At 49.5% G+C, this 22,953-nt stretch overlaps 1 protein-coding gene across 1 annotated transcript; it reads left to right on the forward strand.

Annotated features, from left to right (window-relative positions):
* Positions 1–322: 322 nt before the first annotated feature.
* Positions 323–22,740, forward strand: GMIP (GEM interacting protein; the record flags this gene model as incomplete). Its single annotated transcript, XM_079547955.1, is given in 23 exon segments — positions 323–536; positions 2,155–2,292; positions 11,255–11,348; positions 11,476–11,551; positions 12,358–12,421; positions 13,137–13,262; positions 13,511–13,575; positions 13,713–13,823; positions 14,113–14,193; positions 14,394–14,582; positions 15,656–15,793; positions 16,615–16,805; positions 17,039–17,147; position 17,151; positions 17,303–17,389; positions 17,554–17,652; positions 17,740–17,879; positions 18,886–19,074; positions 19,160–19,297; positions 19,402–19,598; positions 20,365–20,659; positions 21,963–22,074; positions 22,268–22,740. Coding segments are annotated over 23 exon segments (3,327 nt in total).
* Positions 22,741–22,953: the final 213 nt, after the last annotated feature.

Here is a 22,953-nt window from a genome sequence, read left to right on the forward strand (position 1 = left end):
AGATGGAAATCATTCTCTGCAGATCGCCTGAGCCAACATTTCCTCTTGCAAATACTGCACTACGTGAGAGAGACCGACACAGAAATGCGCTGCGATTGCAAACGGGTGTTCAAGGCTTTTGACCCAAGCTTTGCTAAAGGAAAGTTTCCCAAATTTGAGCTCCTACTTGCTGAAAAGAGGAAATTTGGGCATTAAAACCTGCTTCAGTCATTTCTCCGAAGGCACTGGGTGCAGCTCTACTGGGTTAGGAAACCCATAGGATGAGTCAGGTTGGAAGAGAGGATTCCAACCGCAAAGGGATAAATGCAAAGAGGTGCTGACCATGAACGGGTCGGGATCCTGGGATGATGCTGATGGATTCCTGGGGAGATTCCTTTCCCCTGAGCATTGCTCCCACTCGGGAATCCCAGCTGCTTCCTGGGCTCCGTCCCATTGCCCCACACCTGAGCGCTGTGCCAGGGAAATTCTCCGCGTCACCCAGCACCTAAAGAGCATCGATGGGAAATTTCAGTGCCTCCGAGAGCTCTTCCAAGAAGGTAAGCAAGAAAAACAATCGTTTATGACTATTAATATAATAAATGACTATTAATATACTAAAAACTGGTTGTTGTTTACAAATGTAAGAAGCTCCCTTATTGGCTTGCAAGACAAGTAGACTGACAAGAGCAAAAGCTGCGTCATCCTTTATTTGCTCAAACCAATGACCTTACATGTCCTGGAGACCATCCTCCCTTCTGCCCCTCTCTCTGTGGGTGTTTAATTACTCCAGTGGCTTCTCCTGTAACGAGGAGCGCTAACGGATGAAGCGTGGCAGCACTCAGCCCTCTGAGCGCTCGGGTTCTCTCCGAATACAATGCGAAATGAAAAACCTGAAGTGCTCCCGAGGGCGCTGGGATGACGTGCAGGCAGAGCAGCTCCGTGCTGCCCTGTAATCCATCAGCACAAATAAAATCCTCCCCCCCCCAGGAGAAATTTCCTCCCCTGCCATCCTGCTCCCTCCACCCACAGCCCTTGTGGCGTCTGTTCGCCGTGCTGAACGGGTTGGGTGGGTGCTGCTCCTCCAATTAACCGCAGCCATTTTCTCTTTGCTTTGGGGTTTTTACCCGTCGCAGCCCCCAAACGATGCCGGATGCAAATGGAAATCAGATGTGCCCAGGCTGGCTCTGGTTGGGGGTGTTTTCCCCCGTGAAGTGGGTCCGTGTGAACCCAGCAAGATTTCAAGGCTGAGTGCGTGGGGTTGGGTTGGGATAATCCCAGATAGGGGAGAAGAACTCATGGAGAGCAGCTCTGAGGAGAAGGACTGGGGAGAGACCGCCTTGGATGGGGTCTGAGCAGCCTGGGCTGGTGGGGGGCACCCAGCCCATAGCAGAGGTGGGGCTGAGGGGGCTTTGGGTTCCCCAACCCAACTGCGCTGTGATTCAGTGGCTCTGTGATCTTAAGGTTCCTTCCAACCCAAACCCAACCCAACCATTCTCTGTTTCTATGATCTTCGAGGACCCTTCCAACCGAACCCAGTCCATTCCATGGGTCTACAGTCTTTCAGGACCCTTCCAACCCAAACCCAACCCAACCATTCTCTGTTTCTATGATCTTCAAAGAACCTCCCAACCCAACCCACTCCGTTCCATGGGCCTACGATCTTTCAGGACCCTTCCAACCCAAACCCAACCCAACCATTCTCTGTTTCTATGATCTTCGAGGACCCTTCCAACCCAACCCACTCCATTCCATGGGTCTGCAGTCTTTCAGGACCCTTCCAACCCAAACCCAGCCCACTCCATTCTGTAGTTCTGTGGCACGCTGCAGCCCTGCAGCACGAAGCAAAGCATCCATTGCTGGGGTCTGCACTGTAGAACCAGGACAAAAGGCAGTGGAGACTCTCACAAAGGTCTCTCACAAAGGTGATGAAGAAATGGACAATTTCCAGACCCATCCTCCCTCTCTATATTGTTTTTTTTTTTTTTTGAGGGTGGGGGGTGTTGTTTTGGCCTTCGTTGCTTGTTATTCTCCATTTTGCACAGCATTTCAATGTTTGAGCAGCGTTCTGATGAACGATTCCTCCCTGGCAGAGGGGCAAGGATGCAAACAAGAAAAATATATATATATATATATATAAAATTATTTTATTTTATTTTATTTTATTTTTAATTTTAGGTGAAGCTGTTTCGGGCCCCGTCGAAGACAAACTGTCAGACCTCCTGCACGCCATCTCCTCCTTCCTGAACACCTATCCTGCTGTGAGCGGGGATGCCATCCAGCTGGCCACCGCCACCCTCGTCTCCAACATCAACGGTTGGTCAACGTTCCCTCTGGGGAATGCAGCTGCTCAGCAGTAGGGGGACAAGCTCAGGTCCCCCGTGTTGGGGAGATGGTGATTTTAGAGCAGGAGAAAAGCTGGGGGAGGGTTAGGCTGACCCACAGAGCTGTTGGCTTGCACAGCATTTGGTCACCGGGCGTTGTGTGCTAATTAAGGAACGCAATTAACAGCCTCTCGGAGGTCGGAGCGATGCTCTGCTCCACTCTGAGCTCCTTTCAGTGCGAATCCTTCGTGCTCTTTCTATTCCTGTGTTGCACTTTTCTTTCTCGGGACTTCAGATCTCCTCAAATTCTGGCGGAAAATCCTGAAAGCTCGACAGATGGTTTCTACCCATTGATCCGGAGCTCAGCTGAGCTTCTAGAGGGAATTCTGCATGTCCCATCCCCACGTTGCAACCCACAGCCCCCCATCAGAGCAGAGAAGCAGCACGAGGCTCTTAGTGGGGGATGAGGAACAAGGGAAGCGCCATCACGCAGCGCTCGCGGCCGCTTTCCTCCCCCATTTCTATCTGGCTCCTAAACCAGCACCAGCTGCACGAGGGGAAATCCGCACCACTGCACTGTGGTTCTTTCCAACAGCAAGACGTGGAGTTCAGCCTTTGGAAACACAGGGAGTTTGCAGGGCGGCGGAGCTCAGCATCACCAGTGAGGCAGATTTCTGCTCCGCGGTGATGAGAGCACGGCAGCAAATGGGAATTGCTGCTGGAGGGCCTTGCAGTAACTCTGCGTAAAAATTCGGGTTGCCTTAGAAGGAGATATGGGGATTTTTGCAGAAACTCCCCCACTTCCCTTTTTTTTTTTTTTTTTTTTTTTTTTTTTTTTTGCACATCCGATCTGCAAAACAAAGCTTTGGGTTTCACCAAAAAAAAAAAAAAAAAAAAAAAAAAAAAAATGCAGTGAGAATATGTAGGAAACCAAATGATGGGATTGGGAATCGGGAATCGGGGCGGTCAGTGGGATTTCTGGTAAAGGAGGAGTCTCACCTTTTGTTCCCTGTTGGCTTTTATGGGCTCTTTATGGCTGTTTGGGTGCTGGGGGTGTTGACACAGCGCTGTGCTGCAGGCCTTCAGGCCATAAATGCCTCTGCACCATGAGCACAGTTTTATGGCTTTCATCTGTAAACGCGGCGCTTTATAAACAGGGGTTGGAAATGACACCGACATGCCTGTAATTACAGGGGCTGAACACAGGAAACAGAGACTGGGGAAGATTTGACAGGAGAAACTCACTGTGTGAACGCTGATTTCTTTCACCTTTTCCCCTTTCTCTTTTTCCTTTTTCCTTTCCTTCTTCCTTTTCCTTTTTTCTTTTCCATTTTCCTTTCCCTTTTCCCTTTTTCCTCTTCCTTATTATCTTTCTTTTTGTTTCTCCCTTCCCTTCCCTTCCCTTCCCTTCCCTTCCCTTCCCTTCCCTTCCCTTCCCTTCCCTTCCCTTCCCTTCCCTTCCCTTCCCTTCCCTTCCCTTCCCTTCCCTTCCCTTCCCTTCCCTTCCCTTCCCTTCCCTTCCCTTCCCTTCCCTTCCCTTCCCTTCCCTTCCCTTCCCTTCCCTTCCCTTCCATTTTCCTTTTCCTTTCCCCTTTCCCTACACCATTCCTCTTTTTTCTTTTTTCCTTTTCTTCCTTTTTCCTTTTTCCCTTTTTCCTTTTTTCCTTTTTCCTTTTTCCCTTTTTCCTCTTCCCTCCCCTTTTCCCCAGAGTTCATTTCCAACTTCTCTCAATCTACGATTCCGTGATTCCATGACTGGGCGCTGTGATGATGGTGGGTCAACAGTTGGACTCAACAATCTTGGAAATCTTTTCCAACCATAACGACTCCACCATTCCATCAGTGACCACTGAGGACGACAAATCCATGGTTGGACTTTGTGTTCTTTGAGGTCATTTCCAACCTGACCTTGGAGGTCGTTTCTAAACCTTCTCCTGTTCTTTCCTCCCATTAATATTTGCGTAGCACAAAGTTCTCTCCAATCTCTGCTCTTTTCAGTCTGTAATCCCCGAAGAAACGTTTTCCATTTCCAATCTCATCGTTAGATCGCTGCTGCACTGAAGGAAAATTGAACCCATTTTGAGCGATCTGTTAATGAGGAGATTGGGGGAATGGCTCATTAAGGACCTCTCCTGCCCCGTTCCCACCGACTTCTCACCACCCAGTCCCATTACTGCCATCACTCCCAGCTTTGCAGGACCCACAGTTCCACAGAGAAGACCCAGAATCTCCAAATTCTTTCCCTGTGGGGTGAAATTCGACAACAACAGAGTGGAGGTTTGGTGTCTGGTGGGCAGGAGTGCTGGTGTTCTGCAGGCAGGGACAAAAGAGGTTCATCTTTTCTCTCCTCCTTTTGAAACTAAAGATGGGTAAGGTTGGAAACACGGCTTTTCCCCAAGAAAACGAGGCTTTCCGTGGGCATAAAAAGTGCAAAACTGCTGCTGCACCGAAACCAGGGGGCTGCGCTCCGGTTTCCTTCCCACCAACACCGGTTATGCAAATTAGCATGGTGAGGCAGATGCGCACCACGACTGTTTCCTCACCCAGAAGCAAGCTGCAGGAAGTCCATGGGCTGCATTCACTTCTGCTGTCGTCTCAGGCAGCTCTCACGGATGGGGTCACCTCCCACCCTCTGATCCAACCCCCAAATCCCCTTTTTCCTTAATCCAGCCGCGATTTGGAGTCGGGTCGCTTGGGATTCTGCTGCTTTCAGACCAAAGCACTGAAGATTCGGCCATGGGAGACCCGGAGCCAAGTGGTAGGTGATGGCATCAGAACCTTCTATCGTCTTCATAAGTATTTTGGGGGGCAGGAGATGACACGAGAGTCGCCTTGCAGCTCTGGGTGCCAATTCGACCCACTGGGCTTTCCATCAAGATCCGGGTCGACCTGATTTCACTGAATTCTCATTGAATTCTCACTGAATTTTGTTGACTTCTCATTGAATTTCTCTGACCTCTCATCAAATTCTCATTGAATTCTCATTGAATTTCATTGAATTTTTCTTTAATTTCACTGAACTCTCATTGAGTTCTCATTTAATTTTGTTGACTTCTCATTGAATTCCTCTGACCTCTCATCAAATCCTCATTGAATTCCCATTTAATTTCGTTGAATTTTTTCTTGAATTCCACTGAACTCTCTTGAATTCTCATCGAATTCTCACTGAATTCTCATCGAATTTCATTGAATTCTCCCTGAATTTTCTCTCGTGACATTATTTGATGCACTGGGACTGGACGTGTCCTTGGCTAAGGGGAAACGGAGCAGACCACCTCATTTCTGGGAGGCAGGAGGCGCAGTGTTCTCTGTGTCACACTTTGCACGCTGTCTATTGGGTCCCTCTGACCCAAAACTGTGACAAAGCCCAAATTAATATCTGTTAGGCCATCATCTGTAGAACAGAATCAACATGACTGAATTTCACCCTTCTCACGGCATTTGCAAGCAAAGCTCCTGTTGGGTTCCTCTCTGCTTTTTTTGAGGCACTTTTCCACCCTGGAGAAACGACACCTGCAATTAATTTGCAGGCATTAGGCTGCTTGCTGCCCTTTCTGAGCCCAATTGCGCTCTAATTAGCAGCATCCTGCCTTAATTGTTGCGGTATGATCGTTATCTCACCAGGCACTCCACCGTCAGATCACGACGCAGGATGACTGCTTATAAAATTCATCATGACCCTACGATTCTAAGGCCACCAAGGAGCCGTGGCTGGGACCTCTAGAAGCAATCCCACACCCGGATCAATTAGCAATCACATCCATTTTGCTAATTACCCGCCCCACTTGCGGATTAATTTATTATCCCTGATTTAAGCTGCGTTTTTTCAGGTTTCTTAGTGAAACGTTGAAGATCTGACCAGGAATCCCATCCTTTGCCTTTGGGCTGCCCCCCTCTGTACCAGCAGATTTCCTCCCTCCAAACACAACCTCGTACGTCAGGGTTGGTTTTCGGCCATTCTCCAAAACGATGGAAGTTTTGTGTGTGAATTATTTCCCTCATCCCTATAATTCTTGGCCAAGGAGAGTCTTTGGTTCCTCCCTCTGTCGCCAGCGGAGAAGCATTTGCAGCTCACACGCTTTTATTTTAACGCTGTAGGCGGAAATTCTCATCTCACCCCCTTGACACGTCTCGTTAATCCCCTCGTTAATGCACGCTGCCGTTTACAACTGACTTTGCTATTATTTCCTGCCCACTGGGAGCTGTTAATTAGCAGCTCTGACCTCCTCAGTGATGGATTGATTTATAAATTCATTTTTTCACCATTTCCCCCCCCTTCCCCCCCATTGAAGTGGGCAGAAAATACAAGAAATCGAGCTGATGGGAAGTGGTTTTACTGTTGGTTCTACAGCAGCATTGGTGAGGAACTGGGATGATTCTGAGCTGGGCAGGGAGATGCTGAGCAAGGCACAATTAGGCACAGTCATAACGGCGCAGCCTCGTTACAGGGGGAAGATCTCACCCAGAAGCAGCGCTGACAATTTGGGTTTTCAGAGGTTTTTCTCTTGGCCTGGCTTTTTTAACCAAAAAAGTTTGCAAGGTGTGGATTTTCTACATCTGCTGATGCGCAGAACCAGCTTTGCCCTGGTGGAAAAAACTTCAGATATCGCGTTGCAAACTGCAAAAGTGAGTGCAGAGAAGAGGAAGGCACTGCCAGGAAATCTCACAGCAGAGCTGTGATACCAAAATCCACCGGCGGCGCTGAACTGAGGGCTGGGGGCAGTTGTGTCATGGCCCGGCTGAAAGGGAAGTGATGCTTCTGCTGAGCTGCAGAACAAGGGCTGCTAAAAATATTGTGATGTTCTCCTATGAGCTGACGTTGCAGCTTCCTTCAGGCCCTGTGTTGGGACGGATGGGATTTCTGCCCTCGATTGAGTGATAGAGAGAATGAGAAGAAATTAAACCAAAATCACCTTTGGAGATGCGGAATTGAGAACGTGGAGTGGATTGGGTTGGAAAGGACCAAACTGAAGGTGATACCGAAAGGCATCACCCCCTTTTCCAACACCCCCTGCCGTGCAAACTGACTTAATTTGCTGCCCTCACATCTGCAGCCCAACCATCGCTGACCTCAAGGCTGGGAGACTCAAAGCCAACCTGAGGGATCCCACGATTCCATGGGGATGGGTTGGTGGTCAGGCTCAATGGCCTTTCCAACCTTTATGACCCCATGATTCTAAAATCCTGCCCCAAAATGGGTTTTGTGGTTGGACTTGAGGTCATTTCCAACCTTAACAGTTCCGTGATTTGCTAATTCAGTGGGTGGGGATGGGTTGATGGTGGGGCTGATGATCTCACAGGTTTCTTCCAACCTTGATGATTCTACAATTCTATTTAAGGTCATGGTTAAGTGGGAACGATGCTGACGGATCAGTGGTAGGACTTGATCTTGGAGGTCATTTCCAACCCTAACGATTCCATGATTCCGAAATCCCACCCCAAAATGTGCCGATGGTTGGACTCGATGTTCTTTGAGGTCTTTTCCGACCTCAATGACTCCGTAATCCTGTGATTTTATGATGCCATGGGTGGGCATGGTGAGGGTGGCTCAACGGTCGGACTTAACGATCTTTGAGGTCTCCTCCAACATTAACGACTCTGTGATTTCAAAACCCCTCTCAACATCCAATCCCAAGATCCAACCCTCAAATTCAGCCCCCATATCCAATCCTAGAACAGGTTTGATGGTTGGACTTACAATCTCAGAGGCCTATTCCAACCTTAATGCTTCTGTGTGTGGACACGGTGCTGCTGGGCAGACCTGACGTCCTTGGAAGTCTAGGAAAAAAGTCACAATTCTAAGAAAAACTCGTTTAAACGAGAACAACACAGTGATCTGTATTCTCAGTTTCATTAATTTCTCGAGCCACCTTTCTGCTTTGAGAGCAGCCTGCAGGCTGATTGGGCAGACCCTGCTTCCTTATCGCGACGCGCCTTCGTTTCGCTTTCTCTGCCTTCCTGCTTCCACCATTTTGCTTCGGGTTAAACGAAGGATTTGATGGGAAGGCTGAGGCCGTTGTTTCTCTGGCTGTCCAAGAGCTGCTTTCAAATTGTTCCACGCTCCCCATCGCCAGGGCTGCTGGGTTGAGTCACTCCTTCCTGTTGTACAAACTCCCACTGCTGGTAAACAAGAGAAATTAAAGACATCTGCTCAAGCGGGCAAAGAAAGACGTGAGGCTTCCAATTAAACTATTAAGTTCAGATTTATGTCTTGGAATACGAACAATTGGTGTTTATATTCAAAAGGAGAACAAGGAGAATTTTGATAGACCTCCCCCCCCAGCCGAGCAGGAGGTGGGGATGTTGATTCACCAGTGAGGTGCTGGGTGCAGTTTATGGCTGCGTTTTGTGGCCAAAAATGAGCATCTTCGCCCCGTTTTGCACTCCCGTTTGTTTTGGGGTGAAAACACATAAAGAAAGGAAGCTGAAATGCGGGTGATTTGCTCAGCAACGCAGAGGCTCGTTTGGGAGCGTTCCCACGTGCAAACTGGAGGATGCTGAACTCAAAAAGGGAAGGATTATCACTGATCTGGGTTAGAAAATATCTGACGTGTTAAGAGGCGCTTTTTCAGGGTTCAGGATCGTCTCGCTTGGCATTTTTGTTCCCTCAGAGGACAGAGTGGTGTGCGAGGCTGCAACATAAGCTGCAATTAATTAATGGTGCTCAATTTCGGGGCAAGAAAGCAAGGAAACAGGCGCATTGTTTGGCCAATACGACAACAAAAGAAATGCTGCCAGTGTGCCCAAATCACTGGGAACAGCACCAGCAGAAATTTAGCGCCCTGTTTCAGGAAAAAGTCGTCTCCTCTGCACGACCAAATTCAACACGTGGACTCCACAAAAGAAAGAAGGAACTCAGGAACGAAACGTCTGACAAAGAGGGCGGTGGGGCACAGGAGAACATTCCCATGCCCCCCCCCCCCCATGTGTTCCTACCCACGAGAATGGCAAACCTCAGATTTGCAGCTGTTGGATCTCCAGTGCCAAAAGGCGTTGACGGTCCTTCGCTGCTGACACGGAAAAACTTTGCTTTTTTTTTTTTGCTTTTTTTTTTTTTTTGCTTTTTCTGACTTTTCCAAGCACCATCGGGGTGACATTTGTGACATTCGCTGCCGCAAACGCAACGACCAGTGTAGCAACTTCAGGTTGAGGTCAACCACATCCTGCTTCCTGGGATGTTGAAAGGACAAAGAAGAGTGAAGCTTGCTTTTGTTTGTTTTTCACCACCGCTGCCTGTTTCTATACTTTAAAGTGTTTTCTTCTTTTGTTGTTTTCTGTTTTTTTTAGGTTGGTTTTTTTTACCCTTTTCTACAGCAGCTCTCAGCCCACGCAGAGTTTTACTTCTGCCCTCAGTGACACACACGTGGCCAATGAGCAGCGTTAATTACCACGTGTGGTCACCTCCGCCCTGCTCCATGCACGGCCTCAGGCAGAGCTTACAGCTTACAAATGTCTATGGGAGGAACCCACTGCCCCCCACGGAGAGATGAGCCCATTTTCCATTTCATGTGCCCCCCAGAACTGCCCCCACAGGGGCAGTAATGCAGATCTTCACCAGAAATCGGATTGAGGAACCTCCGTGCACATGTGATGCATGAGGAAGAGGTGAATTCTGCACTTCAGAAGCTGACTGTTGGGTTACCAACGCTTCTGCTGATCGGTCCCATGCATGAAGTTCTGTTTTGCTTTCTGTGTGTGCAGAGCAGGTTGTGGTACCCCATGAGCTCCTCCATCAGGTCTCCCGGTGCATTGCCAGCCCTGAACAAAGGGCAGAGAATCGTGGAATTGCAGTATCATGGAATGAGTTGGGTTGGAAAGGTCCTGAATGATCATAGGACCACGGAATGAGTTGGGTTGGAAGGGTCCTGGAAGACTGTAGGACCATGGAATGAGTTGGATTGGAAAGGTCCTGGAAGATCATAGGACCACGGAATGAGTTGGGTTGGAAGGGTCCTGAATGATCATAGGACCACGGAATGAGTTGGGTTGGAAGGGTCCTGAATGATCATAGGACCACAGAATGAGTTGGGTTGGAAGGGTCCTGAATGATCATAGGACCACGGAATGAGTTGGGTTGGAAGGGTCCTGGAAGACTGTAGGACCATGGAATGAGTTGGATTGGAAAGGTCCTGGAAGATCATAGGACCACGGAATGAGTTGGGTTGGAAGGGTCCTGAATGATCATAGGACCACGGAATGAGTTGGGTTGGAAGGGTCCTGAATGATCATAGGACCACGGAATGAGTTGGGTTGGAAGGGTCCTGAATGATCATAGGACCACAGAATGAGTTGGGTTGGAAAGGTCCTGGAAGATCATAGAATGGTCTGAATTGAAAGGGACCTTGAAAATCACAGAAACAGAGAATGGTTGGGTTGGGTTTGGGTTGGAAGGAGTCTTGAAGATCATAGATCCAGAGAATCACAGCATTGCTGGGTTGGAAGGGTCCTTCAAGATGACAAAGCTTTGTTGAACCTCATTGGTCCGCTTTCTGCTCCTGTCTGGGATGGATCCCTTCCTTCCTTTGTGCCAGTTGTGCTGCCACCTGAGGGGCACCACTCGTGTCCCACTTCCACCGGGACGCAGAGCCGTTGACCCCATTGGTGGTGTTATGGGGTCTTCACCCCATAGCCGCCGTCACAAAGCTTTCTGCACAGTTTTCACAACTGTCAGGTCCGCTTGGAAGCCATGAAGCAGCACAGGTGTCTCCTGTTGATATCCACACACTCATTTTCCATCATCCAAGTAACGCTGGGAAATTTCTCATCCAGTGTTTTCTTTCGAATCCCATTTCATGCTGGGCATCACCTGGTTGCACCTCACCAGGACATCACAATTTGTCACATCCCCATGGCAGAGTGGAGCTCGACCGCGTTCCTCTGCACCTCCAGAAACCGTTCCGTAGACCTCAAGGATCTCTTGGCCTTCTGTGAAATGATTTCTTCCCCATTCCCAGGTCTCGACCATCAAGAAAGGGCACCTGAAAACAAGAAGCGCTACAGTGAGATATTCCGCAGCCTGGATGCCATCGAGATCTCAATCGGAAACGCGTATGTAGAGAAAGAGGGGCAGAACCCAACTTTTGGGTCACTGAAGCCTTCATCCGTGGCAGGGACGGATGGTTTCAGTGATCTTTCACAACCTCTATGATTTATTTCATTGCTTTTTGCTCGACAGGACAGTGGATTTGTTCATTGGTGACGCTGATGGCAGTGGGGATGCAGAGCTGCCCATGGAAAGGGAGATCGTTGAGGTAGGCAAAGGATGAAGATTGTTTTAGAGAAGAAATTATCATTATTATTATTATTATTATTATTATTATTATTAGCCACAGTGGTGTAGTTTTGTCACCCAAAGTCTTCTGGGAGATGATCAGAAAAACAGAATAGCCGTGGCTCTGAAGTGAGCAGACAGAAAATAACAGTATCCCAATTTGTTGGTAGAGGAGAGGTGGTGGCAGAGCAGGTAACGCTGAGTGGAAACAATTCGGTGTGTGTAGAACATGGCACAATTCGGTGTGTTCAATTTGGAGAACATGGCACATTCTGTTCGACGCCCTGTTTTGGATCCTGTTGACCTAAAATTCCATCCTTAAGCAACAGAAGTCCTTTAAAATAGAACTTTGTTGTTTTTCTGCCCCTTTTGGGCTGTGTGGGACTCGCGCGGTGCGGGCGGCGAGCCTCGTTTTGTGCTCTTCTGTGTGAATGAAGGGGTAGGAAAATTAATTTTATATCTAACAGCCACCGTTCTCATGAGATTACATTATCCCCAGAGATAAACTTCATTAAAAAAAATTGAATATCTTGTGATTCCAACCTTAATCTCCCTCTGTTCATGAAGCGCTTCCTCACGGTTTTGTGGCAGACTTTTACATCATGCTGCATTCCCCCCATCAAACATCAGCCTCTCATTCTTCCAACCCCACCAGCCCCACCAACCAGGTTGCTCGATTCAGTTAAATGAAATCTCTGACTGAATTCTTATCAAAATTCCCCCAAACTTTGCCTTTTCCTTCACCATTTCCTCTCTGTTTTCTTGTCTTTTTTTTTCCCCCCACAGCCAAGTGAAGATCTCCCCAAAAGCAAAAGCAGTCCAGAGAGACAAACACAAGGAGACCTGACAGGTAAAGTCATGAATTAAAACCCAAAAGGTGACATGAGGACACTCGATCCATTGGTCAACAGTTTTGAGCTCAGTGGTCCTGCTGCTGCAGCAGAGCTTCCCCTTATTATTATTCATTAATGCCTCATTAATGTCCCTCTCTTGAGGTTCTGAGGCACTGAGAAGTGAATTCTGAAAGGTTTGGGGTAGAACTGGGGGCATCCCCTTCTGTTGCCCATTGGGACGATTCTCAGTGGTTGCTGTTGGCACCATAAAGCGTGACGTTAAATTGGTTTTTTCTTCGTGTGAAGTTTCTGTACAGAAAATAAGAAAGAAAAGGTTTTCTAAGCGGATTCCTCACAGATTTCAGCTCTGAATGTGTTCAGATCCGTTTCCCCTTGGGTTCTGCCAAGGGATGTGAGTCCTTCCTGCGTCTCCATCCACCTTCACCCAACAGTGGGCAAGGCCTTTCCCTTCTGGTTTCCAAATTAAACCAACATATTGATTAGAAGGGATGGCAGAGGAGTATATGTGCCTAAATTGCCTGGAGCAATGCTGGAATCGCCACCAAATGGACCACGGTGATTACTGAGGGAAAACCCTTCCTTTATTTCATATTACGGCTGTTATCTGAGAATTACGCAGCACCAAACCTCCAGACTCCCTTTCTCCCACCCTTGGGGAACCTCAGTGCGCTGAGCGTAGCCACACCGCGCCTGCGCGGGATCTTTTTGCAGTGGAAGAGGCGGATGAAATGCTGATAAAATGCCAAGGCGGCGTCGATGCGGCCCTGGCGTACGCCAAAATGTGGTGTAAATACGTCAAGGAACTCCTCAGCTGGATCGAGAAACGCCTGAATTATGGTGAGTGGGGCTGCACAGCTCCGTCTGAGAGCCCGCATGCTGTTCATTTTTATATACACACTTCGTGGCTTTTTCATAAATCACAGCCAAGGGCGCTGCGTTGCGAGCAAAAGTAGAGCGATGAGAACCTTATTTTTGTTTTGCTAAGGCAAAGAGGGGGAATTATTTCCTTCCCAAAATGATCCCAACGAGCAGCGTGTTGGCACTCACGTTTCAGCTGGCTTCCAATCCCCTCTGCCCTCTTACAGAGACAGAGTTTGCCAAAGGGGTCGTGAAGATAGCGGAGTCGGGACGGAACGCCATCATCCACCAGGTAGAATCCTTGGGGTTTCCCTGCGAGGAAGCCGTGTTGCTGCTGTAAATCCACGTGCAGATAAAGCTCCCAAATTCAGGGGAGCTGAGGGGATGATCCTCTGTTTGACACCCTGTTTTTTGTTGTTGTTTCTGCAGTCCAATATGCCTCTTCGGGCGCTCTACATGATGGTCTTGGAGCACGATATCAAGATTGGAAATGCAGCCAGTGAGACGGTGGGGTTGCTGCAACAGAAGGAATTCTACCAGGTGCTGCATTTATGGATGACCATGGGAGGATTCTCGAGTCTGGGGTATTGGAGTGACCGAACCGAGGGGATTTATCCTCATTTGGGTTAATGGGAAGAGAGAAGGAGATACAAAGAAGGGAAAAGGAAACATCTTCCAGTGGTTGGGTTCTAATCTTGTGCCCCCAGCTGTCTGGTGCATTTGGCCATCTCCCAGGAAATGGATTTGATGATCTTAGGGGTCTTAATTGATGATCTTAGGGGACCTACAAGATTCTAAATGTTCCACCCTAACCGTGACTCCTCTGCAGCCTCTGTCGGCCAAGAAGAACGAGATCGAGAAGTGGAGGAAAGAGTTCAAAGACCAGTGGATAAAGGAGCAGAAGAGGATGGTAAGGGGCTGAAAGATGGGCGCGATCCTCTGACCACTCAAAACTGGGGAAAAAAAAGATAAAAATCTGAATGATGCAACATGCATCCTGCTAAGAACTCCATTAGGGCACCTCAACTGTGGGAGGAGGAGAAGAGAGAGCATTGGAGACGGGTGCTTTCCTCCAGGCGTCGCTCCTAAATCTCCCTTTGTCTGTTCAAGAATGAATCCCTGTCCTTGCTGCGCAAATCCCGCCTGCAGTACTTCCAGCGTTGCGAGGAGCTGGAGAAAGCCAAGCACCTGAGCGCAAAGGCAGAGGATGGGTGCCAGAACTCGGCCGCCGTCAGCCCCAGCAGCGCCACCAAGCAGCTGGAGAAGCGACGGCGCTCCTGCGAGGAGGCGCAAGCCAAGGTGACACGTGAGGATGGAGCACCTCTGCTATGGGGGGAGAGGTGGAGGGAGGTGGGGGTGCGTAGATGGGGAGGAGAAGGCTCCAGGGAGACCTCCTGGTGGCCTTCCAGAGCCTGAGGGGATCTAATAAACAGAAGGGAGAACTCACATGGGCAGAGTGATAGAGCCCTTCCAACCCAACCATTCTATTGTTCTGTGATCCATAAGGACCCTTCCAACCCAACCACTCTATGACTCCATGGTTCTGTGATCTGTAAGGACCCTTCCAACCCAACCCCAAGCCATTCTATTGTTCTGTGATCTATAAGGACCCTTCCAACCCAACCCCAAGCCATTCTATTGTTCTGTGATCTATAAGAACCCTTCCAACCCAACCCCAAGCCATTCTATTGTTCTATGATCTACAGGAACCCTTCCAACCTAACCATTCTATGGTTCCACAGTTCTGTGATCTTTAAGGACACCTCCAACCCAACGCATTCTATTGTTCTGTGATCTATAAGGACCCTTCCAACCCAACCTTTTGATAGTTCCATTGTTCTGTGATCTTTAAGGACCCTTCCAACCCAACCCCAAACCATTCTATTGTTCTATGATCTACAGGAACCCTTCCAATCCAACCATTCTATGGCTCCACGGTTCTGTGATCTATAAGGACCCTTCCAACCCAACCTTTCGATGGTTCCATTGTTCTGTGATCTTTAATGACTCTTCCAACCCAACCATTCTATGGTCCCATGGTTCTGTGATCTTCAAGGACACTTCCGACTCAACCCCAAACCATTCTATTGTTCTGTGATCCATAAGGACACCTCCAACCCAACCCCAAACATTTCTCCGGTTCTGTGATCTTTAAGGACCCTTCCAACCCCAACCATTCTATGGTTCTATAATCTATAAGGACCCTTCCAACCCAGCCCATTCCAAGGTCCCATAATCTTTATGGTCCCTTCCAACCCAACCCATTCTGTTTCTACAGTGAGATGAGGAGCTTGGAGCCAGCTGCTGTTCCTCCTGCTTCCCTCCCATCCCGCTGACGTTCTCCTCCTTTCTCTGCTTCTCACCACACGCAGGTTCTGGAGGCAGAATCTTTGTACAAGACGTGTATCAGCGACACCAACTTTCGGCGCCAGGAACTGGAGAAGGTGCGAGCGCGGATCGTCTCCCACATTAGGAAGCTCATTTACCAAGGAGATGAGGTGCTGACGTGGGTACGTCTCGTAATTTCTCCTTCCATCCTCGTTTCAGAGAAAAACACTCTTTGGGATAAGACCATGAGGTTCTTGCATGTTTTACTGTGGAACCTCCCTTTGTTTGGGCATTGCTCAGCAGGTGAAATTAGAGAGTACTCTGGACTTATCTGTTGCTTGAAATGTATGCAGTTATTGCTGCTTGGAGGGTGGATACCCACAGGAAAACAAAGAGTCACAGATAATTTCTATGCCCCGCTCCTGTACCCCCATCCTTAGAAGAGAATGAAAGCATTAAGCAGAAGTATCATGGGATAGGTAGGGATGGAAGAGACCTTAAAGATCATAGAATCACGGAGTGGGTTGGGTTGGAAGGGTCCTTAAAGATCACAGAAGCATAGAACCGTGGAGTGGTTGAGTTGGAAGGGATCCTAAATATCATAGAACCATAGAAGCATGGAGTGAGTTGGTTTGGAAGGGATCCTGAAGGTTGCAGAACCACGGAATGGATGTGAAAGGACCCTAAAGATCATAGAACCATAGAATGGTTGGGTTGGAAAGGTAAAGATTATGGAACCATGGAATGGGTTGGAGACCACTGAGCAGCAGTGTGTTGGAAGGAACCCCAGGGATCACAGAACCTTAGAATTGTGGAGTGGGTTGGGTTGGATGGGACCCTAAAGATCACAGAATCACGGAATGGATTGGAGGGGACCTTAAAGGTCACAGAACCGTGGAGTGTTGGGTTGGAAGAAACCTTCAAGCCAATCCAATGAGGTGCAAGAGAAGAAAAAGCACCCGGGCAGAAAACGCCGTTTTCATCCCCTCCTTTCTCCAATAAGGTCACGTTGAGGATGTTTAAGCAGAGGCAGACTCAGTCAGAATGGATTCCAGTGGGATACCAACACCTGTATGAGGTCTGCAAGCCATACAAAGTGGGTGAGAAATACCTGGAGTTCATCCAGGCTCTGCAGAAGAAAGACATTCCCATGGAGCATTTTGAGTTCGAGCCGTTCTCTTCTGGAGGGCAGAGGTGAGAAGAAATGGGTTGAAGCTGGGTTGCTTCAGTGCTTTCCCTGCAGGTGGAATTCCATCAGCCAAATGCTTTTTTTTTAGTTTAGTGTTTAGTTCCCTTGAAAACTCAGCTTATACCTCATAACCGGATTGAAACGGATGCTTTATCTCTGGTAACCAGAAAGCATCTCCACCATGAGATGCCATTCCTTATCCTGCACTGACAGAAAACCATTTGCAATCCCTCCCCAGGTCTCCTCCCAGCAACAAAAAGAAGACACCGCTGCATTATACGGGATGCAGCAAGGATGGGAGCACCCCAGAGGACGCACCCAGAAAGCAGATCTCCCCAAATGGTGAATAGAGTGGGTTGAATTGAAGAAAAAAAACTGTTTTTTTCTTTTTAATTTGAGCTCCTATGGTTTCATTTAAATGCTGCTGTTATCCAGTTGCGATTCTCAGCCGTTACCCCAAGGTTTGCTGGGGGTGTTTGGTCACCATGTCTGCCTTCTGTAGGTGTGAACAAATCCCTCTGCAGCGACACGGAGAGCCTCGGTGGGAGCTGTGAGTCACGATCCCTGGATTCTCCCAGCTCCAGTCCAGGTGAGAGCTGCACAAGATGCCCTCTCTTAAACAAACAAACAAACAAACAAAAAACTCAACACAATAAACTAAAAAACCCTCGAGGATGGGAATGGAGCAGACACCAAACCGCAAAGGAGATCACGAGGATGGGAACAGCTCTTTGTATTTTCTCTTATCTCCAGGAAACTCCACCAGGAAACTGCTGAAAGCTTCGTCCACGGGCACCATGTCCTCCTCGGATGACTTTGAAGAGAGAGATTCACTGCAAACTTCTGAAAACGGTGAGCAGCACAGACTGACCAGATGGAAAACTGTGCTTTCCCGCTGACGTACCGACTCCTCCTCATGCTTTAATGCTGTTCCTGCAGAAAATGGCACATCCCAGCAGCAGTTCAGGAATGCTCTCCTCTCCAGCGCAGCGCAGACCCATCGACTCAGGAAACTGCGGGGACCAACCAAGTGCAGAGAGTGTGACACTTTCATGGTCAACGGCTTCGAGTGTGAGGAGGTGAGAGCTGTCATCGCACCTCGTGTGGCACCGCGGGGTGATGAGGAGCTCGCTGTAGGAACGTAACACTTCCCCTCACCCCATAAAATCATGTGCTTTTTCCCCTCTGGTGACACGAGGTGCAGTTTTGGGTCTGTAAGTAAGACACCAGCTGCTCAAAACGGTACCAAGAAGGCAGCATGGGGTTTTGGTTGGAAAAGGGAATGGGGAAAGTCACATTTGATATCTCCATCAGTCAGCAGGGTGAAGGGATGGAGCGTGCCCACAAAATGTTTGGTGGTGGCACGGAGCTGGGAGGGGTGGCTGCCACCCCAGAAGGCCATGCTGCTGTTCAGTGGGACCTGGACAGTCTGAGGGTTGGGCAGATATAAACCAGATGGCGTTCAACAAGGGCAGGGGGAGGGGTCAGAATCTGGGGGGCAACAACCGCGTGCATTCATCTGGGTTGGGGGCTGAGCTGTGAAAAGGAGCTCTGCAGAGAAGGTTCAAGGCTTTGGTGACCAACGGTTGACCGGTGGTTGACCGTGAGCCAGCAGTGTGCCCTGGTGGCCAAGAAGGGCCAATAATGGTCAACAGGTCGACTCCAGTGGTGGCCAACAGGTTGACCAAGGGTTGACCGTGAGTCAGCAGTGTGCCCTCGTGGCCAAGAAGGGCCAATAATGGTCAACAGGTCGACTCTAGTGGTGGCCAACGGGATGACCATGAGTCAGCAGTGGCCAAGAAGGCTGATGGTGGCTAAGAAGGCAGATGGTGGCCAAGAGGTTGACCAACGGTTGACCTACAGCTGACCACAAGCCAGCTGTGTGCTCTGGTGGCCAAGAAGGCTAATGGGAGCTCAGATTCCATTGCCCAGAGCATGGCCAACAGGGTGAGGGAGGTGCTTCTCCGCTCTGCTCTGCACTGGGGAGGCCCCATCTGGAGCAGCGGGCCCAGTGCTGGGCTCAGCTGTCGCCAAAGGGCTGGACTGCAATCAGAGCACAACTCAAAGCAGTTTCTGCCATTTCAGTGCTACCTGACGTGCCACAAGAAGTGTCTGGAGAACCTGCTGGTCACCTGCGGACACAAGAAGCTGCCCAACCGGGCACCTCTCTTTGGCATTGACTTCACCCAAGTTCCTCGAGACTTCCCGGAGGAGGTTCCCTTCATCGTGGTGAAGTGCACCTCTGAAATCGAAGCTCGTGCGTTGGGAGTGCAGGTGAGCGGAGAGTTGTTCTGCTGAGCATCTCCTCCGCTCTTCGTGCTCAGGAGCTGGAATGCCCGCCCCTCTCCTCTCCTCCCAGGGGATCTACAGGATAAGCGGATCCAAAGCCCGGGTGGAAAAGCTGTGCCAAGCGTTCGAGAACGGCAGGAGCCTGGTGGAGCTCTCCGAGCATTCCCCCCACGACATCACCGGTGTCCTGAAGCATTTCCTGAAGGAAGTGGGTACCAAATATCCGCCAATGGGCAGCTCCCAGCTGACCCCATCCCGCAGCATGGGACCGGTGGGATGAAGTAACTCATTGTCTTCCTCCTCTCGCTGTAGCTTTCGGGACCTATTCTGCCTTACCAGCTCTACGACAACCTCATTGCGCTTGCCAAAGAGCTGCAAAAAGCTGGGGAAGAGAAGGTGGACTGCACGAGTTTCCCCGCAGATCCCATCCAGAGCATGAAAGACTTGCTGAGCAAATTGCCTGGGAGCAACTACAACACTCTGCGGCATCTCATTGCACACCTGTACAGGTGAGGAGAGTGCTGGTGCTGAGGAGGGTAAATTAAAATACATTTATCACGGAGTCATTAAGGTTGGAAAAGAGCTCTGAGGTCATTATATCCAACCGCTGACCCATCACCCACTCAATCACAAACTCATTAAGGTTGGAAAAGAGCTCCAAGTTCATTGTATCCAACCACTGACCTTTTGCTCACTCGATCATAGAGTCATTAAGATTGGAAAAGATCTTTGAGATCGTCCAGTCCAACCATTCGACTCATTTTGGGGTGGCATTTTGGGTCTGCGTTTGGGCAGCTGGATTTTGGGGTTGAATGTTGGAGTGGGAATTTGGGATTGGACCTTGGGGTGGGATTTTGGGATCATGGAATCGCTAAGGTTAGAAAAGACCTCCAAAATCATCAAACCCAACCATCAACTCATCACAGCTGTGTCCTCTAAACCCAGTCCCTTGAAGGACGTGGAAAGGAGTCTTGCAGCAATTAGGAGAAAGCCTTAACCACCAGGAAATAGAAGCTCCCTGCTGTTAACTCCTCATAAAGCACAGATTAAGAAGTTAAATGATAAAATAAATCATGTCCCTTTCACCCAGCTCAGAACACGTTAGAATTGCACCGTCCAGACAGATTTTAATGTTTGTACCTGGAATTTCCATGCACGAATCAGAGCCCTGTTCCCTGTAGAAGATGGGATTTCTCTCTTTGCTGTGAAATGGGGGGCGGTTCAGTCAATTCCGTCTGTATCCTCAATGTGTTCAGACCTGTTTCCCTTCCCCAGGGTGGCAGAGAAATATGAAGAGAACAAGATGTCCCCAAACAACTTGGGCATCGTGTTTGGCCCCACTCTGATCCGGCCGGGCTCAGGGAGCGACGTCTCCATGTCCTGCCTTGTTGACTCCGGGTATCAAGCCCAAATCGTGGAGTTTCTCATCCAGAACTACGAAAGGGTGTTTGGGATGGAGGACCTGCCCTCATCCTTATCCCTCGGGTGTGAAAACCTTTTGCAAGAAGCGCCAACAGAGAAGGATGAAGGACAGCGGAGCCAAATCACAGCCCAGAGTGTAACTCTAGAGGTAGAGCTTGCAGACACTGAGCTGGGCTTACTGACCCTGCTGTAGAGGTGGACCAGCAGAGAAAGAACTTTTTGCACAAAAAAAAAACCCCAAAAAACAAATCTCCCCAAACCCAAAAAACGCATTTGTTATCAGAGGGTTACTCCAAGAGGAAGGAGCTGCACATGGAGAGGGAGAATGAGAATGAATTCTAAGCGATGCATCACCCATCAGCTCCTCAGACCACTCTGGGTGGTGCTTGTGTTCCACGTTTTAGACCCCATTTCTGAAAAATTGGAGGGTTCTCCGTGCTGAATTATTCTGGACACTGCTGTAGGCAGCGCCACCATTTGGAAGCAGCTATGGGCACGCCAAACCCAACGGATTCCCTGGTAGAACCCAGCAGGGCCCTCTGCATTCCTGACCCCCAAACTCTGTAGGGTTCCCCTGTAGAACCCTATGGGACCCTTTGCTTTCCTGAACAGTGGCCTTGGATCCTTTTTTCCTTTCCTCCCAAGATCCACAGCCATTTTATCACCATGGTTTGCACATCTTCCAGCACTTGGAGAAAAAAACCAACCCAACAAGTCAGCATCCGAGCCGGACGCGGCCGTTCCCTCCTTTTCACCGCTGGTTCGGTGGAAGAAAGAGGGGGAATTTTGTTCCTAAAGTGAAAGGGTTTGGATTGTGGTTCAGGGCTCTCTGCCTCCCGCTTTGAGTTGTGGATCTTGCGTGCAAGAGGGTCCCAAAAGCACAGCTGTTGCCTTGGACTATTTTCCGTTTTTGTGGCCATTTCGCAAAGCCGAATGGCGCAAACCTTCAGGAAGGGGAGCTGCTTCTAAGGGCGCTCTCATTTTGTGATGAATAAAACCCTGATTTCTAGAGCCCTTGTCTGGGTGTCCCAATCTTTGTGCAGACTCACGTTGGTTCCTGGCAGCTCCCAAGCATCCCCGTGTCCTCCTTCATCCCACGTGCACTTCATCCTAACGACAGCGCTGCAATTAACCGCTCGGTTCCTGACATCCCCCCTCCTCACTCTGAAGCGGGTTGTGTCAGCACTGCACAATCTCAGCCCTGCGTGAAGCAGTGACCGCTTTGGGGCACATTCTGTGACCACCCCCAAAACCCCGTGACTTTCTGCCCACTCCCTATTCCCTCTTACCGATAACCCAAAAGGGATCAGGGCATTTTCAACTCAAGCAGTCACCTCCATTCGGCTCAGTCCATCCCCCATTCACGCAGCCACAATGACACTGGGGGTGAAGTGGGGAGCAGAGTGTATCTTCATGACAAATGAGTGTCCTTCGTGGCTTTGTCCTGACAGAATCCCTCCTCCAAGCACAGCTGCAGCATGGACGACGCGTCCGATATCTCATCCTCTGGAGAGGCCATCGATGGATTCACGTTGGACGGTGCCCAGAGCTCCGAGGGCGGAGGTAAAGCACTGCTCACGATGCTGGTGTGGGTGGAGAGCTATAAAATATGGGTCCGATTCCTACGTTTGGGAAGGGGAGTTTTAGGCTGGTAACGCTTCAGGACTTCCAGCGTCTTAGCAGCGAGAGGAAACGTTGGCCAACGTTATTTGTCGTGGTGAACGTATCTCAATGCTCTGATTTTCTTTTTCTTCAGAGGTGAATGTGAGCGTCGGATCTGAGCTGGAGGATCCAGAGGAGAAGGCAGGCAGTGATTCAGAGCCAGCCTTTGGGACGCAGCCACGGGGCCATTTCAGCCGTCAGCCCGTGAAATACGCCCGAGCGCAACCAAAAGCACGACCACACATCCCCAAGCCTTCCAGCTTGCCCTTGAGAGCTACCACATCACCCAGCATGGCAACGGACTCTGGGGCAGAAGGCAGCCCCATTGACAGCGCCTGTATGGGGAAGGAGATCCTGGAAGAGAGGACGAGGAGCAGGAACAGCTCTCCGGACATGAACGCCCTCAGGCATCGAGGGAAACAGCTCAAACATTTCCAAATCACCGAGGAAACAGCCAGGATCATCTCCAAGTTTAAAGCTGATGAGGTTTCGGCGTCCTCAGGGCTCTCTTCGGGTGAGAAAGAGGTGAAATTCGGCCCGGAGATAATCCCAGAGAAAATCCTATGAGGATAACAGCTGGGAGGAGAGGAGAGGACTGCAGTCCCACTGAGATGCTGCTGCAGAAAGGGAGAAGTAAAGAGATGTGGGGTGAGAACAGCATCCCACATCTGTACGCGCAGCGCAGGGAGGAGACAAGGCTTGGGTTGACCTGGCAGACTTTGAGTGAGCCCAGGATTTGTTCATTGCTTGAAAAATCCAACTCAAACCCAACGTTTCCTC

Source organism: Tetrao urogallus (genome assembly GCF_951394365.1).
Source record: "Tetrao urogallus genome assembly, chromosome: 36".
NCBI classification, from domain to species: domain Eukaryota; kingdom Metazoa; phylum Chordata; class Aves; order Galliformes; family Phasianidae; genus Tetrao; species Tetrao urogallus.